Below are 21,409 nucleotides of genomic sequence, written 5' to 3' on the forward strand. Positions count from 1 at the left end.
AGAAGGAAAAAAATTTTTTAAATCATAATTAGCCATTAAAAATAAACAAAAACCTCCAAGTCTTCAGTCTGAGAGAGTTCAGAATTTACACACTCACTGCACATCATGAAACGTGACGTGTGTTAATTCCACATCATATTGCAAAATTCTAAATAGATGTGTCTTAAATAATGAACCAGTCTATTCTTAAAGGGATTTAATTTTAATATTTCTTAATAGCAAAAAGCCATTGTGAAACACATAATATTTTGTTTCATCTTCTTTTCTGTCTCCTTACTGAAATATATGAATATTAGGAAGCAGGAAACAGAAATCACCTATTTTTCCTTCACCCCCATCCCTCCACATGAAGAAGCTACGCAGCAATTCTAATAAACAAAGTACAAAGACAATATCCAACAACTAGTTCAGTAGACTTTTATTGCTCTTTCAACTTCAATAACATCTCTAAAAAATAGTTTTCTTCTAACAATTATGAAAGAAATTTGAAAGGCAGGATCATTCACATTATAGACTTGGTAGAGACTTGTACTTCATATAAATGAAAAATACCCAGTTCTACATTTTAAATGTTTGATTTACCTTGGATTTTATTACAAAAGAAAATATTATCATTGTAATTATAAAAGTCATAAAAATTAGAACTGTACTGTGAAATTATACCAAGCTATCAAATATTATATAAATGAACAATAAAATTCAATTTCTATTTATTTAAACATAGTAAACATTAGAAGATAACTCCCCTACAAAACAAACAAAACACCCCAAACTTTTAATATTAAAGCAACAAAAGAAAAGCCACAACACAAAAATCAATGCACAAAAATCTGATTTAAAAAAACACTGGGGTTTAACAATTGCTATAAGTCAACTGTAGAAGTCGGTATGTGCTAATTAAATTAAAGTTTAAAAATGATCTGTAGATGATTCCATTTCCAACTATATGTTTTCCTATTATTGATACTTATATTACTTTTTGATATGATAGGAAAAAAAACCCGACTTTACATTAAAATTGTCAAATTTTGAATTCTGAACACTATTTTAAATTTTCAATGTCCTTACAATCTTTAAGCTTACTTTCTAAAACATAAATAATTATTGGACTAAACCAAAAGACACTTCACATATCTGTACTGTGTATGATAACAATGATGTAATCTACATAAATAAAATTCAGAACATTAAGTTATTTGATTTAATCATGTTTGAATCACAACGTTATATCAATGGCTTACACATCCAAAATCTGAGCACTTTAAAACGGGATTCACATGTCCAAACTGTTGAGCGCATTTACAGAACTGATGTCCGTGATATGATCCTCGAAAGACAGCAAGCTCCCGTGTAATACCTCAGTTTCAGACATCATTTTATGTTTTACAGGAATTTTGAACCTGTCTTTGTGAAAGGAAAAACTTAGAAAGCTATTATATACATACATAAAGTACGAGGAAGAAACAAATGCTTTTTGGATGGAGAAAGCAAAAGTTAATCTTTCTGAATGGTAAAGAAATCTGCTTTATAAACACATGCATTAGCACATAAATTTTGTCCTACATGTTTTACAAAGACTTGGCAAATGTGAACATTGATACGCCACAGCTTTTTTCAACAACTTAAGAGATTTAAGATTTTTAACATCATTTGCGCACGTGCACACACACACACAGACACACACACACACACACACACACACACACACACCCATTAGAAAGTTTGTATGCTTCACTTCAACATACCTAATATTATTAGAGAACATACAGAATCATCCTTTTATCATAAGGAAGTTAGCTCACTGTTTTCTCAAAAGCTGCTATTTTAGAGTGAAATAGCATTCAAAAAGAAAGTAAATTTCAGATGGTCAACATCAGGATTTATTATAGTCTCTGTAAACAGACATCTATAAATAAATAAAACAGGGTGGAGAGAAGAGAATCCTGAGGTGGCTCTGTAGCCAGGATATTCAGTAGCACTAAGTTCCATCCTGGAAACCAAGGCATCTAAGAAAGTGCAGGGCTGTTTATATTAATTTATTTTGTAAATGGAATATGTACAGGTTTAATTATTTTGCACCTTGAGGTAAATCAGTACACTGCAATTACTACTGCTCATTTACACCTATTTAAGGCAACATTTAAAAATCAATATATGTAGTAAATTATATTTTTCACTTGTCTTGCAATGAACACTATCCACGATCGCTATTTTTCAAAAACAGTGGAAAAATATCATAACCACGTAAAACAAGCAGTTAATTACTTAAAAAACATGAGTTACCTTTGCTCTTCAATGGAGTAGTCATATCAGATCATTTTGTAAGTCAAGTAGTCAAAAGAAAGCAGAAACCATTGACAATTAGAAACATAGCAAAAACATTTTGAGTGCAACGTATTTTGCAAGTCATGGTTTTTCTGGCACTGGACTATCACTATACATAATTAAATAAAATTACAGAAACACTATGATGCCAGGTAGTTTTCAGTTTAAAATTTAAAACCCCTTCCTGTAAAATAAGAACATTTGTGAACCCTATGGTGTCCAGACACAAAGAAATGATGTGAGGAAATCCCCCTTGTTCAGGTCCATCAGGGGAGTTTATAAAATGTAGCAGCAAATACTGGGGTCTTTGGAAATGATTATGCTGCTGTGGATAAACAGGAATCATTTCAGTGCAAGCTCACGAAGAATAACAAGCACCATGGGTAATACTCAATTATCGATTGCCAACAGAGTCTAAAACTCTTCGGCAGGCAGTACCAAATGATGCCGGCTATGTTTTCTAAAGAAACGTAGCTACATTTCCAAATTCCCATGTGAAGCGGAAGTCAAATCCCTTATTTTAACTAGAATCTGACAATATGGTCTCAGATGGGAAATGACATCTGAGTTATTAGTAAGTAGTTTAGAACAGATGAAAAACACTTCAGAATTGCTAAAATATCAGCTTTTGGCATTCCTCATGATCCTCTATAAGATCAACTTTTCATACTTTTGTACCTTAATTACAACTGATTAAAGGGAGCATTGGAATTTCATTAAAATTTTCATCTTAATATTCATGTCGCAATTTTGCTATTTCTCTCTGTGGCTTCTCAATACTCATTTGGTTTTTGTAAATTATCCTCTTGCCAAATCAGTTTCACAACCCCATTCATCCAGTCCTACAGGCTTAACAAGAACAACATTTATTTATTTCATGTAGAGCTAAGAGTATATAAAAGATGGCTAAAAAGATGTGCTAGAAGTTAAAAAGGCAGCTCAGAAAAGCAAAAACAACAATACTAACACAAACTAGAAAGAATGCCATCAATCTGAGCTATACATAAAATGTCTAAATTCCTTTTAAAATACAAATATGGCAGTGCTTTATATCAAAGATGTAAAATCTGTCAACTGCTTTCAGATAATAAACCATAAATGCAAGTGAGCACCAACTATTTACATTAACAATTTAAATTACTCTGTATTTGTTATCTTTTCAAATGTTTATATAATATTTAAGTATATCAATTAAAATAAATAAAATATTTTAAAATGCAATCACATAACAATCTATTAAATAGTATCTATACAATAGAAAGAATAACAACGTAAACAAGAAAATGAAAGGTAATTCTTTAGAATAAAGTAATACTGATCATAAACCCATTAAGAGAATTCTGACTCCTGATTATTTCCTCATATTACTTGCAATAGAAAAATAATCAAGGACCTGAACCTGATACAAACTAAACCACATTTTAAGTAAAAGACAGCAAAGGCAGAGAACAGAGTGGGCATTCTGGGCTCTGATAAAGCATTAGGATTCAGAAAATATTTCTACAAAGGCAACAAAGTTTAACTATTAGAAATTTGCATTTTATAGCTTCTAAAATCCATAAAGTTATGACTGCTATAGGTTAAATTATAAAATCACCTGCAATTTTACTTGTCTATCGGAATATAAACCTAAATGTGGAGTTTTAAGATTTAAAATAAATTTTAAAAACATAAATGTCAAAACTATAGTTCTTAGCTAGAAAATTTCTATTGTTCCACCTTTATAGCCAAGAAATCTCCACTGCTTATGAAACATACAGATTATCTGCATAAATGAAACACACATGCAGAGAAGCCGTGACATGTTACATTTGTCCCACAACAATGGCATAAAGACTCCCTGTTCTTCCCATAAAGAACGAACAGAAGTGAAATAATATGCAAAAATTTTTAGTAACTCAAGTAAAAATTATAAATATATGGACAAAGTACGTCACTTAAGGTTGGTATGAATTACCACTGATGGACAAAGAGATTTCAAGGAAAGCAGATTGAATGCATTTCCCCACATCTTTCTACCGCAGAACACAAAGTGTTTTTCCAACAAAATAAATATTTGAAGAGTTAAGAACCATGTACCTCATTTCTAAGAGACTATTTCATCATATACACAGTCTCCATGGTGTTCCTAGCAAACTTCAGACACTACCTCAAAAACTCAGTAGTCACGCATTAAATAGCATGACGTACAATATTGTTATATATAGTGACATGAAATACACACATTTTATATATATACATATAATAAAATATATATATAGCTGAATAGCTATATATATAGTTCCTCTTGGTTCAATTCTATAATGAAGTTTCAGCATCCATGTATTTCTTTGTTGGTTCATCTTCAAAATTTATTTTCACACTGACAGGCTTTTCAGGGCTATTTAAAACAAAGAATGAGAATAAATGATTTTGAAATGGATACATATTACATTCTAAACACGGCCAACACTTAGCATCCATAATCACCCTTTTGAGATGACTATAAATACTATAAACTAATGACTTGCTATTTGTTACTTCATTGCTTTCTTTTCATATCAGTAAATTTGATTGGAAAGACAAATATTAAAAATTCTTAGATTTTTTTCAATGGATATGTTTGCTACTGAAATTAATGTTTTTCTTACAAGTGAAGAGGAGTTTCTTAAAATGGGTCATTTTATGACTAAGTTTATTAATTTTACTTTATAAATAAACAGTTGTAGCATGTGACATTTCACTGACAAATCCATTAAAAAAAAAAGTGATCTTTGCTAATATAGATAAGCATCAAACAACTTCCTGCAAAATGTAACACATTTACAAACTTTCTCTTCCCAAATTTGGTTCACAAATATAAGATCAGAACACATCTATTTTATATTTTCAAGTTACTATCAAATACAATGATTCCATGTACACAGATTTAATTGACTAACTCATAAATGAAAATACACTGTGGTTTGCTGCCTTCTCCAGATAAGACTGAAGAAGGACCCCCAAACATTTTTCTGTTAAATGACATAACCCGAACACTGTCTTTCTTTCCCTTTGATTTTGACTTGAGGAACAACCTGAATGAAAGGCAGAAATATAAAAGATACAATAATATTATTGTAAGGTCTTTACATTTATCAAAATAATCTCAGCCACGAGTGCTGACAAGGTGTGAAAATTAAGAGTAAAAAGAATATCAAGCTAAATTCTAGCTGCATGGAATATACAAAATGACAAAGAGTTAAACTTAAAAACTTTTAAGATCAAAGACAGAAGTCTTTGACTTCTTAGTCCAGCTTAGAGAATCGGAACTCAAGAAATGATTAAAAAAAAAAAAAAAAAAAAAAGGATAGAGGTTAAGTAGGAGCAAAGCTCTAAGAAGAGGTAAGGAAGGTATGAACAAAACCTAACCAATTATTATCAAAAGACAGTGGCCAGAAAGATAGTAGCTAATGAGGAACAGCTAGTGATTGTTTTTCTGGAAAAGTTTTGATTGGATATCCAAGCAGAATACACTGACACAAAACGAGTCTGGTCCAAAGTGACACAGAATACCTGCTGAGTATGAACGACTGAGTACACTGCTGGATAACACCTCATTTCTCTACAGACCCAAGGGAATCAAGTACCCTTGGGCACCTAACAAAAAATCTAAGGAAGGAGGTATGAAATAGTTATGGAGTCCACGCTCCCTTATAAAACTGACTGACCGTTATATCCATGGATTAAATTTCTTCCAACTATCTTCTAGGAAAACATTTACCTCACCTGAAGAAATGGTAGGCTAAAACAAAACAAGACAAAACCAAACAAGGAAAACAATCATGTCTGTCTTTTTGCTTGGACCATCAGAAAGAATGACTGAGGGAGCGTCCAATTATAGAATTTATGTAACCCCTAATAATTATCTTTCTGTACATGGTTTCTGATCTTTTATATACTTATTCCATATTACCATAGGTGATATTCACTTTTATTCTAAAATGGCTCAAATTCTTTTTGGAAATAGGCAACCATGAGTGTAAAAAAATAACTTCTTTGGCACTTATATCTGATTTCCAGTATTCAGTGAAATGATGGATAGACAGATGAAAGGAAGAAGGAAAGAAGAGAAAAGGGCTGGTTTTGTTAAGAGAATAAAACTTATGCAGATTGAGTTAAATGTAATGGTTTTATTAAATAGCTATCTAGGCAGAAGTCAACTGAAAATCGGCTACGGTTAGAAAATGCGTAAATAGTTACAGCTACCTCGTGTTAGGCCTGGTTACTTTGGCATTCTCAGTATTCATGGAAAGTGCCTTCCATTGTGCAGTTTTGGCCATTTCATCTGATATGTTAACAACTGAGGGATCAACACTAAAGAACAAATATACTTTTTGGTTAGTATTCAGTACTTGCAAAAGCATTAATATTGTCGCTCTTGACTATATAATATTTGTCTTCATCAACTTAAAACTGAGAAAGCTCTTTGTCTTGCACTTAAACCAAGGTCTAGAAAAACATCAGAATTATATAGTTCTGTTATAAAGATATCACGAAGCATTGTATCTTTCTGCATAATCAAAGCTAGGAGTTAAGATTATAAATTGGCAATGATGCCCAAAGATGATCATCTTGGCTCTAAACGTATTACTGAAATAACATAAAAGACTACATTAATGTGCTTGTAAATATAAAAAATATAGCCTCAACACAATTAGAAAACTTTCATACCTGGCAAAAATCTCAATCTCATCAAATAAATATCCCCAGTTAAAGAAAGAAAAATTGAGATTATTTTTTTTTTAAAAAAACTGATTTTTAATAGCTTTTAAAAAAACCTTTAAAAAGAATGGTTGAAAAGGCAATCAAAATCAAAATCAAAAGAACGAAATACTGTCCTTTCATTGTAAGAGAAAAATGTAACCATTCCATGTCTTTATAAAATATTGCAACATTCCTTTGAGATGAATCCAATAATGATCATATCCATAAATAATCTGGGGCTCGAGGTTATCAGTCACAAGTCACAGGAAAGTGCTATGAAGTTAATAGAAATATATTTGCAAGCCTTTTTCCTTCACCAAAAAGTAACATTTCATGCATAGAAGTGACAAGCACAAATGTCAAATTAGACCTTAAATTCACAATGTGATGGCAGCTATGTGATAAATGACTAAACAGCACTCCTTTAGAAAAATGCTAGCTTTGTTCACACTTTAAATCCAATATCGCTTAAAATAATAAGACTGCAGGGGCGCCTGGGTGGCTCAGTGGGTTAATGGTCCAACTCTTGATTTTGGGTCAGATCATGATCTGAAGCCCTATGTCAGGCTCCAAGCTGAGCATAGAGGCTGCTTGGGATTCTCTTTCCCCCTGCCCTTCCCCCACTCACACTCTGTGTGTGTGTCTCTCTCAAATAAATAAACATTAAAGAAATAAATAAATAAACTTTATTTAAATAAATAAATGAAGAAATAAGACTGCAGAGAAGTGTAACATGGTCCTTAAAGAATCTCTAGGAAAAGGTGCTTTACCAAGTCAATTTTTTTTTAAGGTGCAAAAAATTTGAAGGCCCAAATTCACAATGGCAGAGCCATTCCAACTTGAAACTACCTACTGTGACTAAACATTTCTTTGGCTTGTTGCCAACTTCAAATAACTGGAGACATTCCTGAAGCACTTCCTAGCTTCAAAATGTCCTCCTCTAAGAACTTTCCCATTACTAAAAATTAAGACTTTTCTGAAGACAGTACATGTTTTGTTATTCCCCAAAATAAAACTACATGGGAAAAAAAATCCCTTCCTTTCATGTTTAACGGAGTTTTGCAGTTTCCAAATGTTTTCCTGCATTACCTCATTTGATTTTCATGGCAGGTAATCCAAAGCTACGTAAGACTATAAAATATGACAGATAAACAGATCAGCCGATTTCTGGCATTCCTGATGACCAAATTTTAAGCAAAGCAGCATTTATCATGGCCTGTGCCATCACTTAAAGAGACAAAAGTATATGTACAGATAACCATCCTTTTTGTTAAATATCAGACAGTGTAAGTATAGATTCCACTTAAATTTGTCAAGGCCCGTGTATAATCATACTGAGAAAGGGATAATGCAGACTAGAGAGACGAAGTGGCAAATAATTTCAGCAAATTGATGAGTCACTAATAACCATCATGGCCGCTCCTATAGTCTTAAGTCCAACAAAATTAATACACTAATTCATTGAACAAACATTTACAGAACCCAGCAAAGCAGAGCACTATAGCTGTGTATATCAAGACATCTATACTTGGCATTTAATTTAAAGAACATAAGAAAGATTTGAGGGAAAATCATGAAAGGTGACACAGAGTACTTAATACCAACGATGAAAATTAACAGTAAAAATTATAGAGGGAACATTACTTATGAAGTCATCTATCAAAACGAATTAACATGTACAAGTCTAGATACAACATCTATAAAAACTATAAAGATTAATTAAAAATGAAAAAAATCTGAAGTTAATAAATACCAACAAACCTTTTCTATTAAACGGAACCTATATACATTCTATACCTGACTTTTCTACTATCAAGCGCTAATCAGAAATAGAATAAATGTGGAACCAGAAATCAGATATGTGCATAAATAATATAGACTTTAATTCTTTTAAAACTACAAAAAAGTACACAGAATTTAAAGACAGAATTTACCACCATCTTTGGTTCTTAAATTTACATATAAACCACTAAAGTCATACATTATAAACTATGTATGAAACGCAACTTGTCCGTGACATGAGCCCTCACTGACAATAGTCAAGTCACACCTTTGCAAAGTAGGAGAGTTCCGGGGCCTCTACACATAGTCAAAATTTGGAAGGTTATCAGACAATGGATTACCAACGTTCATCTTTCAGCACACGCTGACACAGCCCCAATAAAGGACAGAAGGGAAATACCTATACTACTGAAAGAATGGGACTATTCTGAGTTTTGTGTTCTGACTTTAAACTTCATTAAAACAGAAGGAGTGATACAAGACAAGTAGCTCTTGTCTGCTTGGCATGTGAGTTGGTTTAATGTTCTGGTCTAAGTCTGGCCTATCACCTGCGAAGGGAAGGGCCTTGCGACTCCCTTTCGAATTCACGAAGCCCCCGGTTAGTCGATATGCTAGATGCCAGTTTTGTCATCTTTTTAAAAATAAAGATCGCTACTTTAATGAAGCATTACATGGTTTATTCATGTACTTGAAGTGTATACAAAATACATTTTACAAGATAAAGTTTTATCTCACCTATATTTCAGGGCCTTAACTGGAATCTGTAAGAGACTTCCTCCTTCAAATGGAAGGTGCACAGTGTCGTCATCAGCTTGAAGCATCCGTTCAGCTTCCTTCAGGGCACATACACAAAAAGATTACTTTTCCCAGAATATTTCCAGGAGGACCAATTACTATGTAAAATCTTCAAGAACTGGAAACCCAAACTGACAATATTATTTAAATATAACATATTTGCCATGGCTGGAAACGTCCTTTTACTATTAGAAACATATACTTATGGCACAATAGAACACAACCATTTGGAAAGACTAAATTGTAAATGCTTATAACGTTCATTTAAGTTTAACCATTAATACTATTTTAAAAATCGGTTTAGCTACATAAATTTTATTATCAATTATTAGCACAGAACAAGAGATAAAATTCTGTGAAATCTCATTACAATACACTGTAAGCAAAACCTCATTTGTAAAGGAAGGGTTTCTCAATCTCAGCAATACTGACAGGGCCAAACAGTTCTCTGTAGTAAGGGGCACTCCTTACTAGGACTAGTAAGTAAGTAACACTAGTCCTAGTGTTAAGTAGCATCCTAGGCCTCCATTTACTGGATGCCCCTCCAATTCTGACAATGAAAAATTTCTCAAACATTGAAATATGACCCCAGAGGAGAAATGTCACCCCAGATGGAGAGCAACCTCTATTGGAGACATGACCCAAAATCATGACGTCATAATCACTGGGGGCAGGGCTGGATGGACTGGGAGAGCATTCACACTCTTCTTCTTAACAACAGAAATCCCACTATTTGAAGGTGGCAACACACCCAGCTTTTAAAAAGTCAGCGTTATGGGGCGCCTGGGTGACTCAGTTGGTTAAGTGTCCGACTTCGGCTCAGGTCACGATCCCACAGTTTGTGAGTTTGAGCCCCGCATCGGGCTCTGCGCGGACAGTTCGGAGCCTGGAGCTTGCTTCAGATTCTGTGTCTCCCTCTCTCTCTGCCCCTCCCCTGCTTGCGCGCTCGCTCTCTCTCTCTCTCTCTCTCTCTCAAAAATAAATAAACAGTAAAAAAAAATAATTAAAAAGTCATCATCAAAAAAACCCCAAAACCCAAAGCTCAATTTCCCAGCATCCCTTGCAACTCCATGTGGCCATGAGATGCACAAATAAATTACTGGATGACAGTTCTGGAGAGACTCCTTAAAACAGGACAGTAAGGGGAGAGCAGGTTTTGCTTTCTCACCCTATCCCCCCTCCTCCTTCCTGCCATCTCTCATGCTAATATGACAGCTCCGGCTCAGAATCCATTTCGACCTAGGAGGGGATGCTGAGTATGGAAACGGTGCTGAGGACGGCAGAGCGCAGCCCAGGAGCGCCCCGACGGTGCAACTGTCATATTAGCTCACCCCTCTTCTAAGACTTCTTCTACCTGAGCCCAGGAGCTCTTTGTGTTTAAGCCCCCTGTACTTTTGTCTCCTGTTATACACACTGACCCTTATTCCGACTTAATACAGAAAATAATATGCAGGCAATTTTAACCTAAGTATTTCATAAATAAATTCTACCGTACTTGAAAATTCACCAAAAGCTCATCAACATTTGCACATATAATATAGTTTTAAAGGAAACAAGAATCTTTAAAAAATTCTGGAGACTCCATTCAAATCAGTATTTCCAATTAGTATCCTGATTAAAGAGTCATGATTTTTCTTAAAAAGTAATCATAAGGCCAGCAATTCTGCCATAAATCAGCACTGCATAATTAATCCAAACTATGAAAAAAATACCAACAAGCCTTAAACATATTTGTCCATGAAGTTTAATAAACTCATTTTCGTAAATACTACACAATATAAGGTATATACTACGTTGCTTTCTCTCAAAAATTAGGGGGAAAAAGTAATTTTGAGCTTAATTGTACTTTTCGTAAAATGATATTTAAAGTCCTTTTTGTCATTACGTAGATGTCAGATTAAAATGTTAAAATTTAAATGTACGCTAAAATGTACTTATGAATTTAAGATTTCTGTTACCTATGTTTTAACACTGCTAAATTCTGTCACTGTTAATTAAGTACACATGGGATACATAATTTTTATTTATTTATTTATTTTTAACGTTTATTTATTTTTGAGACAGAGAGAGACAGAGCATGAACGGGGGAGGGGCAGAGAGAGAGGGAGACACAGAATCCGAAACAGGCTCCAGGCTCTGAGCCATCAGCACAGAGCCCGACGCGGGGCTCGAACTCACAGACCGTGAGATCATGACCTGAGCCGAAGCCGGCCGCTTAACCAACTGAGCCACCCAGGCGCCCCTAGATACGTAATTTTTAAAAGGCTGGTTTTGGGTCAGGGCTTTGAGGGGGCAAGATGGTAAAATGGGTAAGAACTTATGTTTGGGACGAGTTACCTACTAACCTCCCTCTGCCTCAGTTTCCTTATAGGTAATCTGGGAATGACAAAAGTACCTACACTTCATAATGATAAGGTTCTTAGGAGGATTAAAGGAGCTGATTCCTGTAAAGTGACCATAAGAGTGCCTGCTACTTGGTACGAAGTATTAAGCAACAATGAATAGTGTAAATTTAAAACTCTGGTCTTATTACCTCTTTCTCTTTTTTCTTTTTGTCATCTTCTTTCTTTTTCTTACTTTCTGGCATGAGGTCATCAAGCCAACTAAGTTCTCTCTTTGTGAAACACAGATCCATGAGTTTGCGTACAAAAACTAATGCGAGAACCTTAAAAAAGTGGAGGAGAGAATATTAACTAAAAATTAACTATATCATTTGAAGAGAAAAAAAGTATCAAATGATAAATAACCAAAAAGTGATGCATGTATTTTATTTAAAAATCATTTCATATACCATCTTATTTCAAAGGAAGTGAGTTACCTATTTATCTTTCAAACTTCCTGCTCAAAGATATTAAAAAGACCATTTTTAATATTTTCCTATATAAATCGCTTGCACTCTGCATAAAATTAGAAAGCAAATTAAGCATACATAGTATCTTCACAGTAAAACAAGATTATTAATTTTTATGACTTTAAATTATACACATTATATAGATAGATACAATTTTAAAAATCTCCTAAGGAATGCATTAGAGAATCCATTTCCCAATATCAGGTTTAAACTTTTCAATTATATAATGTGCTTTCCTTTATTTATTTATTTAAAAAAATTTTTTTTTTAATCGTTATTTATTTTTGAGAGAGAGACTGTGAGCAGGGGAGGAGCAGAGAGAGAGGGAGACAGAATCTGAAGTAGGCTCCAGGCCCCGAGCTGTCAGCACAGAGCCCGACGTGGGGCTCGAACCCATGAACCACGAGATCATGATCTGAGCCAAAGTCGGATGCTCAACCGACTGAGCCACCCAGGCGCCCCTAATGTGCTTTCCTTTAACTGCTACTAAGGTTGAAGAAACGTTTGCAAATGTTCATTGACCATTTGGACTTCTTCCCTTTCTTCTTACCATCTTCCTTATTACTGTCTTTTCCCTGTTTTTCAATTGCTTTTTTATGACTTTTATTCATGAATTCGTAAGACCTCTGTGTAGTTTAGATAAAGGCATTTTATTCGCCTTATGTGTTGCAAATACTTTCTCCCAGTTCACATTACGATTTTATTTACTACATTTATAGAAAACACTTAATTATCATGTGGTTAAATAGATCTTTCTTCCTTTTACAGTTGGGTTTCCCTATCTTGAGAAGTTATCCTCAATCACTGGACTATATAATATTCTTCAAAATCTTCTACTACATTTTAACACTTACGTCTTGAATTCATTTATGGTTTCTTTCTGAATAAGGTAGTGAGTAAGGAAGCAACCTTAGCTCTCCATTCAGAGTCAAATCATCCAAGACTATATACTACATTTTCCCATGTAGATGAGTTATCATCTTTAATGAAATGTCCCACTTATGGTATTCAAGTGGTAAATTCTCACATATATTCTGATAAATTCTATTTTTCTGATTTATGTCTACGCCCATCTCAATTCCATACTATGTTAGCTGCCCTCACCTGACAGCAAATTTTAAATATTTAGTTATCAAAACAGTATGGTAGCAGCATAGGAACAATCAAGTCCCTCCCTCACCCCAGACCCCGCCAGGAATTCTTAATTATCTTTGTTTTGTTATTCCTCTGGTATTTATTACATCTTTACTTTTTTATTAATATGCAACTTACATTAAAATAGAAAAATATCATATGTACAGTTTGATGCTTTTGACACATGTACATATTTGTGAAACCTACACCCGAACAACACACAGAACACTTCTACCATCCATGTTGTTATCTGTGACTCTGGCATTTATTTTTCTCCATAAGCTTTAAAATTACCCAGTTCACACTGACAACAACTTCCCCACATACACACAAACACATGCAAATAAACTCATACAACTCATTCCTGAAGTGACATCTTTACAATACTAAGAATGCAAAATAAAGAACATGGTATATCTTCCTATTTGTTTGGGTCTTAATTTTACGTACTTCCACATTTTATCGGTTGAATTGTGTCCCGCATGAAAGATGTATTGAAATCCTAACCCCCTGTACCTCAGAACGTGACTTTATTTGGAAATAGGGTTGCTGCAGATATAATTAAGAGGTCATACTGGAGTAGGGTGGGCTCCTAATACAATATGTCCAGTGTCCTCAAAAATGGTCTTATAAAGACACAGTGATACACAGAACACATGACAACAAAGGCAGTTTGGAGTTAGGCAGTTGCAACACGAAGAAGGCCAAAGATTTTCAACAAACTGCCAGAAACTAGGAAGAGGCAAAAAGGATTGCCTCACAGGTTTTAGAGGGCCCCATCCACACCTTGATTTCAGACTTCTAGGATCCACAGCTATCATATAATACGTTTCTTTGGTTAAGCCAATGGTTTTCTGGTAACCACCTGCCCTAACAAAATTCTTATTAATTCTATTAGAGCTTTTAGTCTTTTTTTTTTTTAATTTGAGTCATTTGAGTTAATAAGTATATAATCACATTACTGACAAATAATGTTATCTCTTCTTTTTGCCAATTATTATATTATTCTTATATCATAGTTAGAACCTTCAATTCATATCAAATAATAATAATAGCTGGCTTCCCTATATTAAAACTCATTTATAAATTTTTATTCAGTGACTGCATTTTATAAAAAGTCTTTTTACCTTTAATTATGTTGATAATTCTTGCTTGCTGCTCAAGTATCCCAGTCTATTTAAACATCATATATTACTTATAGAAACACTATAAATTTATTTATTTGTTAATATCTTCAGATTTTTTACACTTATATTGGTAACTGAGAAGTCACCATCGTTCTTTCATACTTTATTGGGCTTTGGTATTAAGACCTTGCTAGTGTTTCATGACCAAAAAATGCAGAAGTTTCCATCTTTTCCTTTGGTTTAGAATAATTTAAGAAGTACTGAAACTAACTGTTCTTTAAATCTCTGCTGTTAACCCATCTGGGGCCCAGGATCCAAGAGCAGATCTTTAACCATTTTCCCAGTCTTGTGCGCAATTGACTTCTACATATGCATAGATTTTATACTTCTCTTTGGGTTAACTCCCAGAAATGTATGTATAGAACGGAACTAATCCATTTCCTCTAGATCAGTGGTAGGTAAACCACAGCCCTTGGGTAAATCTGGCTCTACCTGTTTTGTATGGACTATGACCTAAGAATAGTTCATAAAGATGAACATTTGGAATTGATTTGATAATAGGGAACACTAACTTTGAACCTCATTAAATGACAGAAAAATTATCCCAAATGAGAAAGAATTTCATTTTTCTCATTAGTAGTCTTTCACTTAAAAAAACTGGACAATTGCTTTTTAGAGTTCAACAATAAGAAACTGTGGACATTTCTCTCCTGTTATAGAAGTGCCTATATATCTTATGACCCACAAAGCTGAAGATATTTACTATCTGACCCTTTACAGAAATAGTTTGTCAACCTCTACTCTGGATGTTCAAACTTATTCCTATAGATTCATGTAGCATTTTCTTAAAGCCCCTCATATCTCCTCCATAGCTATGGTTATGCATCTCTTCTCTCTCTTAATCTTGTATATTTTGCTCTTTTTTTCTTCTTTACTCAAGCTTGGAAGCAATTTATTTATTATGGATATTTACAAATAAAAAAATTGGTTGCGTTTAAGTTCTTCTTTAATAATATATATTGTGAAAGGTATACATTTTTCTACAACTTTAGGTATATCTTAGGTGTATCTCACAGACTTTGTTATAAGTTCTCCATTGAAATACCCACAATGTTTAACTCAATTTTCTACCCAGGGATTATTTCAGCATTTAATTTCTAAATACTTAAGATATCTTTAGTGTTTTTCAATATTCATTTGCAATGTAATTTATTTGTGATCAGGAAAAATTACCTGGATAATTTTTAAGCTTTTTAATTTTTTAAGATTTTCTTTGTGGCCATGTACTAACCAATGTTTACACGGTATTTACAAAAGGATGAATATTCCCCATTTGCAAAATGTGATATTCTATGATAATTTAGTGAACAATACTGTCTTATTAATATGATCTAAAAAAATTTTTTTTAACTTCTGGGTCTCAATTCCTGAGAAAGATGTACTGAAACATATTCTATAAAAGAAATATGTTGTTTTGGTTGCTTTGCTTTTTATACCTGGCTATCATCTTTGTTCCATAAACATCTTAAATTCTGAAAGTTACTTAAAAAAAACAAAACAGGGGGCGCCTGGGTGGCTCAGTCAGGTAAGTGACCGACTTCAGCTCAGGTCATGATCTCTCAGTTTGTGAGTTCGAGCCCCATGTCGTGCTCTGTGCTGACAGCTTCGACCCTGGAGCCCACTTTGGATTCTGTGTCTCCCTCTCTCTGCCCTTCCCCCGCTCACATTCTGTCTCTCTTTCCTTCAAAAATAAATAAACATTAAAAAAAAATTTTTTTTAATTTAAAAAAAAACAGCATTCTACAGCCCAAGGACTAAAAAAAACAAAACAAACAAACTTTAGAAAATAACAAGCGAATTCGGTTTCTAAAGTGACTGGTTTAATAGCTAGAAAGGGCCAATTCATATTTCAAAACACCTATGGTGCTTAAAATGGGCTATTCTCTTTCTCATAGGTAAATATTACTAATACATTACTACATTATATTACTAATATAAATGTTAGTAAAATAATTACTGTGTTCAACAGAATTAATGATTAATACATAAATAAGTAAATTGATCTGTAATTATTATAAATAGTGACAAAGTCTGAAAAAAACAAACAAAAACAAAACAACCTTACCATCATGGGAAAAACTACCGCAGCGGCTGAAGCTTTTATCACCCACAAAAGAACCAGACAAGTAAGCTGAATGACCGTGAAGATATGGACCTTCCAGAGAGGCACGTAGCGAAGGTATATCAGATCGGGCTGATGCTTAGCAGGCATTCCAAATAATTTTATACGGTCAAAGAACTATGTATTGAATGGAGAACAAAACAAAGCAAGACAATTACTCAACAAAAATATCATTTCTGTTACTTAGGAAAAGAAATTACATTCGACCTTAAGAGTTTTGTGATTTAAACTAGAACTTCCTTGGTATGTTCTGAGAGTATAGGAGAAGTTTCAGTACAGAAGCCCTGGACCCAGCAGGGTGGAATGGGGAAAGGGTATCAACAATCATTTTGAACTAACAGAATTAGTTTAATGAGAAAACTCAAACCAAAGTGTCTTAATTTGGAGGATTAAAATATTTAGATAAATGTGTCTGCTATAAGCAAATATGCAAGTCATTTAATCTCTTTGAACTTGTTTTCTAATATGTACAATAAAGGTAACAATTTTCAAGGCTCTTTCCAACTCTAACATAATCAAGTCTATGAATACAGCCTGAAGTACAATTACCAATTTTTTACCCATTGGAAAGAAAGCTATGAGCAAATTCCTTGGTCTTTTGGACCTTTAATTTTCTCATTTATAAATTAGGAGTAAGACCAGACCTATCTACCTCACAAAACTGTTGTAAAGCAGGGGGGAGGCAAGTGAGTTAATGAGATCATTTCTTGACCAGTGGAGGAGGAGATCCAGGACTACTGAAAAAAATAAGATGTTGCTTGCAACTTTAGACAACATGCTTTTCATGATAGGAGGTGGGCATGTGGTACTAACAGGGCTTTATGAGCTAAATGTTTTACACAAAGACTGAATTCAAATCTTTAAATTTCATCAGGCTTGTTTTCCAGGAAGTATTATAAGCAAGACAGAGTAGGAAAAGCACTGGGTTCCAGTCTTGGTTCTGTTGCTCAGTTAGTTAAGAACCTTCAGGGAGTCCCTCTATTCGTGTTTTCTAGTTGGCAAAATTAGTATTTCTTCCTTTCCTACATCCCAGTGTTGTTCCGAGAATCACAGATAATAAGACACACTAGGCTTTACAAACTGTCTCGCACCATACAAACAACCAGTATTACCACTCTAGTCCTCGACATCCTCCCTCTCACTATACTAATCTTTATCAATAGTTACAAGGCCTTTCATTGGCTTCAATTAAAAATAGGCAAGGACCATATCAGTTCATGACCTCATTCTTGAGGGGAAAATGTGTCGTAAGCAATAATCACTTGGAAAATGGGGATCTGAAGTCACCAGTTAACCTGCCCCCCAAAATATCAGAGTTGAGAATACATCACTACCATCACGAAAACAATCTTCGTAAACTTAAAGTATTTTTAAGCCTTTCAACAAAATCAATAAGTACTTCAGACTTGCCTGGATTCCTTTTAATGAGGAAACTCCCATGTAGAGGAAAACGCCATATAGGACAGGCATTGGAATAAACTGCAGGTAAAACGACCACAGTTAGAATAAGAACTCATGCTCCTCAAACCATTTCACAATAATAAATACACAAAAACATAGTGAGTACCTGTGCAGACAGAATTAAAAGCTCTTTCAGAGATAGGACCTAACTCTTCTAGAAATAAGGAAAATGCTAGTAAACGGTGGCAACCTCGAAAAACCGTGGGTCTTCTGCATGTTTCTTCCGGAAACGGGAGTATGTTCAGTGGTTAAGAGCATGAGCACTACAATTGGACTGCTTGGTTTAAAAAGCCAGTTAACCTCTTCTGGAGCCTTAACCTCTCTATGCTTTATTTCTGCAACCGACTGCATTAAGATGAAAGGATTTCAAATACTAAAATACTCAGAAAAGCACTTGGTGAGTACTGATCACTCACAAAGCATTAGCCAGGAATTAAAATAAAAACTTACTTTAAAAAACTAAAAATTAAAAAAAGCAGGAGTTATTATTGCTATCACTTCCATATAGTAACTATTATACGCCAGTACCATTTACTGATAGAATAATTGAACTCCACCCCCAAAAGACAGTCCATATTACTGTGGCAGTTAGAGGCATCCCCAACTGACTACCTGCCGTGCCTAGGCACCCTACAGGACAGCCATTAACAGGCTCCAGTCATCTACTCAAAAACCACAAGCAGCACTCTCACCAAGAGAGAGGCCTGTAAAGAAAAAAGACCTAACAGCTACAGAGGAAAACCACATTCACTTTACTGAACAACCAAGTATTTCCTTCCTAAGAAATGTGGGAGGAAAAAGTACTTCAGAAAGAGAAGAAAACAAGTTAAAAATCTAATAAGGACTAATAAATCCTCAGGAAATTTCAGGAAAATATTTTATCCATAAAGCAACTTCAGAATGTCAGGAAAAATAAATGATCAGAATGAAAGAGGGAAATCTAAAGGTATAATTATCAAAATAATTAAAACTAATTTTGCAATGATTTTGATGTGACTAAAGAGATCAATCTAAGGAAAACAGGAAATTTTCATTAACAGTGAGGTGGCAGGACAGGAATGTGAGAATATATCCAGGTCTAGTATCTACCTAAGTGAAGCTGAAGTAATATCTAACAGAGAGAAGACAAAATAAACGGGAATTGGCAGAAAATTCCCGTAAGTTTCCAGAGGACAATGGCCCATCCAGAGACAAGTAGGATAAATGAAAGTCTTCTATCCATCTATTTACCTAAGTAACCCAGTGAAATTTCAGAACACCAGGAGTAAAAAGGAAATTGTGGTAGCTTCTAGAAAGGAAAAAAATGACTCTGAAGTTACAAAAAACAAAGAGATATCACACATATTATTCGGGCCACTGATCTATAGGAAAAGATAATCTCAAAAAAAATTTTTTTTGAACACTGAAATGCATGTCTATCAATCAAATATGAGAATAATTTGAAACAAGCAAGAACTCTGAAAGTTTACCACCCATGGCATCACACAGGAAAAAAAAATTACTCCAGGAATTCCTTTAGCAATACAAAGAAGAAATGTTAAGAAAAAGTGGCAATTTTCTTTTTCAAAGTAAGGGAAGTTAACAGATCCTAAGAAAACACTGGGTCCTAAGGCTTGGGCGCTTACTCTTAAGCAGCAGCGGCAGATTAGTGAAATAGGGTTATTTCTGTCTCCACGTGGGGAGATCACACACTGCTTAGTTCTCAGTGAACATATATATCATACCATCATAATACTGATTATGTGTTCCCAGAAGGTTTACATTTTTATAATTTAACGTACAGGGAAAAAAAAAAAAAAAAAAAAAAGCATGGACAGTTTAACTGTAATTACAGCAGAGAAAGTAAATGGTAGTAACCATTACAATAAAGCTAAAAACAGAATCAACCCAACGCAGGTGACAGTTGGGAGAGCGGGTAGTGGGCATTGAAGTGTGCTAAATCCTCATGAAACATCCACCCCTACGTGACAGACTCCCAGGCTTTTTGGTCTCAGAACCCCCTTTATGTTCTTAACAGGTACTGTGGACATGCTCCCCCCCCAAACACTTTTGCTTTTGAGAACTCCAAGAGGTCCCTGGACTAAACTTTTGAGATTCACTGTCTTATAGGTAAAGAGATTCAGTATAAAAATAATAAAGCAAAAAGTAAAATTATAAAAGTATGTAAAACTAGAATGTTTGTAGCCACCAAAATAAGAAATAGAGAAGTTAAAAAGAGTTTACCTCTGGAGAGCGGCTTTTAGAAAGTGAGGGAAAACTGGGAGACTAACTTTTCATGTTAGAGCTTTCTTGCTGTTCTATTTGATTTTTTTTTTGCCTATATGCAGTCAATACTTAAAATATTTTAAAGGCAACCTACCTTAATAGGGGACAATATCCCCATAAGAGGTACTAAGTATTCTTATGCCAAGTACTTCTAACAATACACTTACACTAGGCAGTAACTGCCCATTTACCTATCTGTTTTACCAACTAACTAGACTGCCAAGGTCTTAAAAGCAGACAGTAATGTATCCTGTTTATTATTATTTCCCTAGTCCTAATAGCACAGTAAGTACTCAACAAATATTTGGTGAATTAATTGGTTACTAGAAAGTTCATGAAGTGAAGGCCAAAGAATTCTAGTATTTAACTTTTGTTTTTTAGTTAATATGGTAACATACATATATGCTCTAAGTTTCTGCCCTAATGTATAAATGTACACAACTCTTAACTTAATAATTTTCTTTGCAATAAAAGTAACTAAAACACCAAGGGAAAAAAATGGAATTGAGTTCATCCATAATAAACAGAAAATTACAGATTAGGTACTTCACTACACTTGCTATTGTTATTGTTACATTTCTTAATCACTAGATTCAATAAGATATATACAGTAAAAGTCAGATATAAGTAAGAGATATTTAACATAAAGTTTAATTTCTTGCACGCTTCATTTATATTAGTGGTTTTTGTTTTTCTAATGAGTGCTACTACCTCTATTTCGTTTAGTTTATCAGAAATAATGCATTTATTTATTTAACAGCA

The 21,409-nt window shown here is 34.1% G+C and overlaps 1 protein-coding gene across 13 annotated transcripts in view; it reads right to left on the minus strand.

Moving 5' to 3' along the window:
• Positions 1-394: 394 nt before the first annotated feature.
• Positions 395-21,409, minus strand: part of SLC4A7 (solute carrier family 4 member 7) — a 112,627-nt gene continuing 91,612 nt past the window's right edge. For 9 of the 13 annotated variants that reach the window (XM_060638462.3, XM_060638481.3, XM_060638477.3 and 6 more), the window contains 6 exons: positions 18,332-18,400; positions 16,865-17,038; positions 12,161-12,292; positions 9,568-9,665; positions 6,553-6,660; positions 395-4,705 (listed from right to left, as the gene is read on the minus strand). In XM_060638462.3, coding sequence (XP_060494445.1) covers positions 4,624-4,705; positions 6,553-6,660; positions 9,568-9,665; positions 12,161-12,292; positions 16,865-17,038; positions 18,332-18,400 — 663 coding nt within the window. In that variant the 3' untranslated portion in view covers positions 395-4,623. The remainder of the gene's footprint in view (positions 4,706-6,552; positions 6,661-9,567; positions 9,666-12,160; positions 12,293-16,864; positions 17,039-18,331; positions 18,401-21,409) is intronic. The other 4 variants (XM_060638483.3, XM_078432417.2, XM_060638471.3 and 1 more) reach the window with 1 other exon arrangement.

This window comes from Panthera onca, chromosome C2, assembly GCF_046562875.1.
Source record: "Panthera onca isolate mPanOnc1 chromosome C2, mPanOnc1 haplotype 2, whole genome shotgun sequence".
Taxonomy (NCBI): Eukaryota; Metazoa; Chordata; class Mammalia; order Carnivora; family Felidae; genus Panthera; species Panthera onca.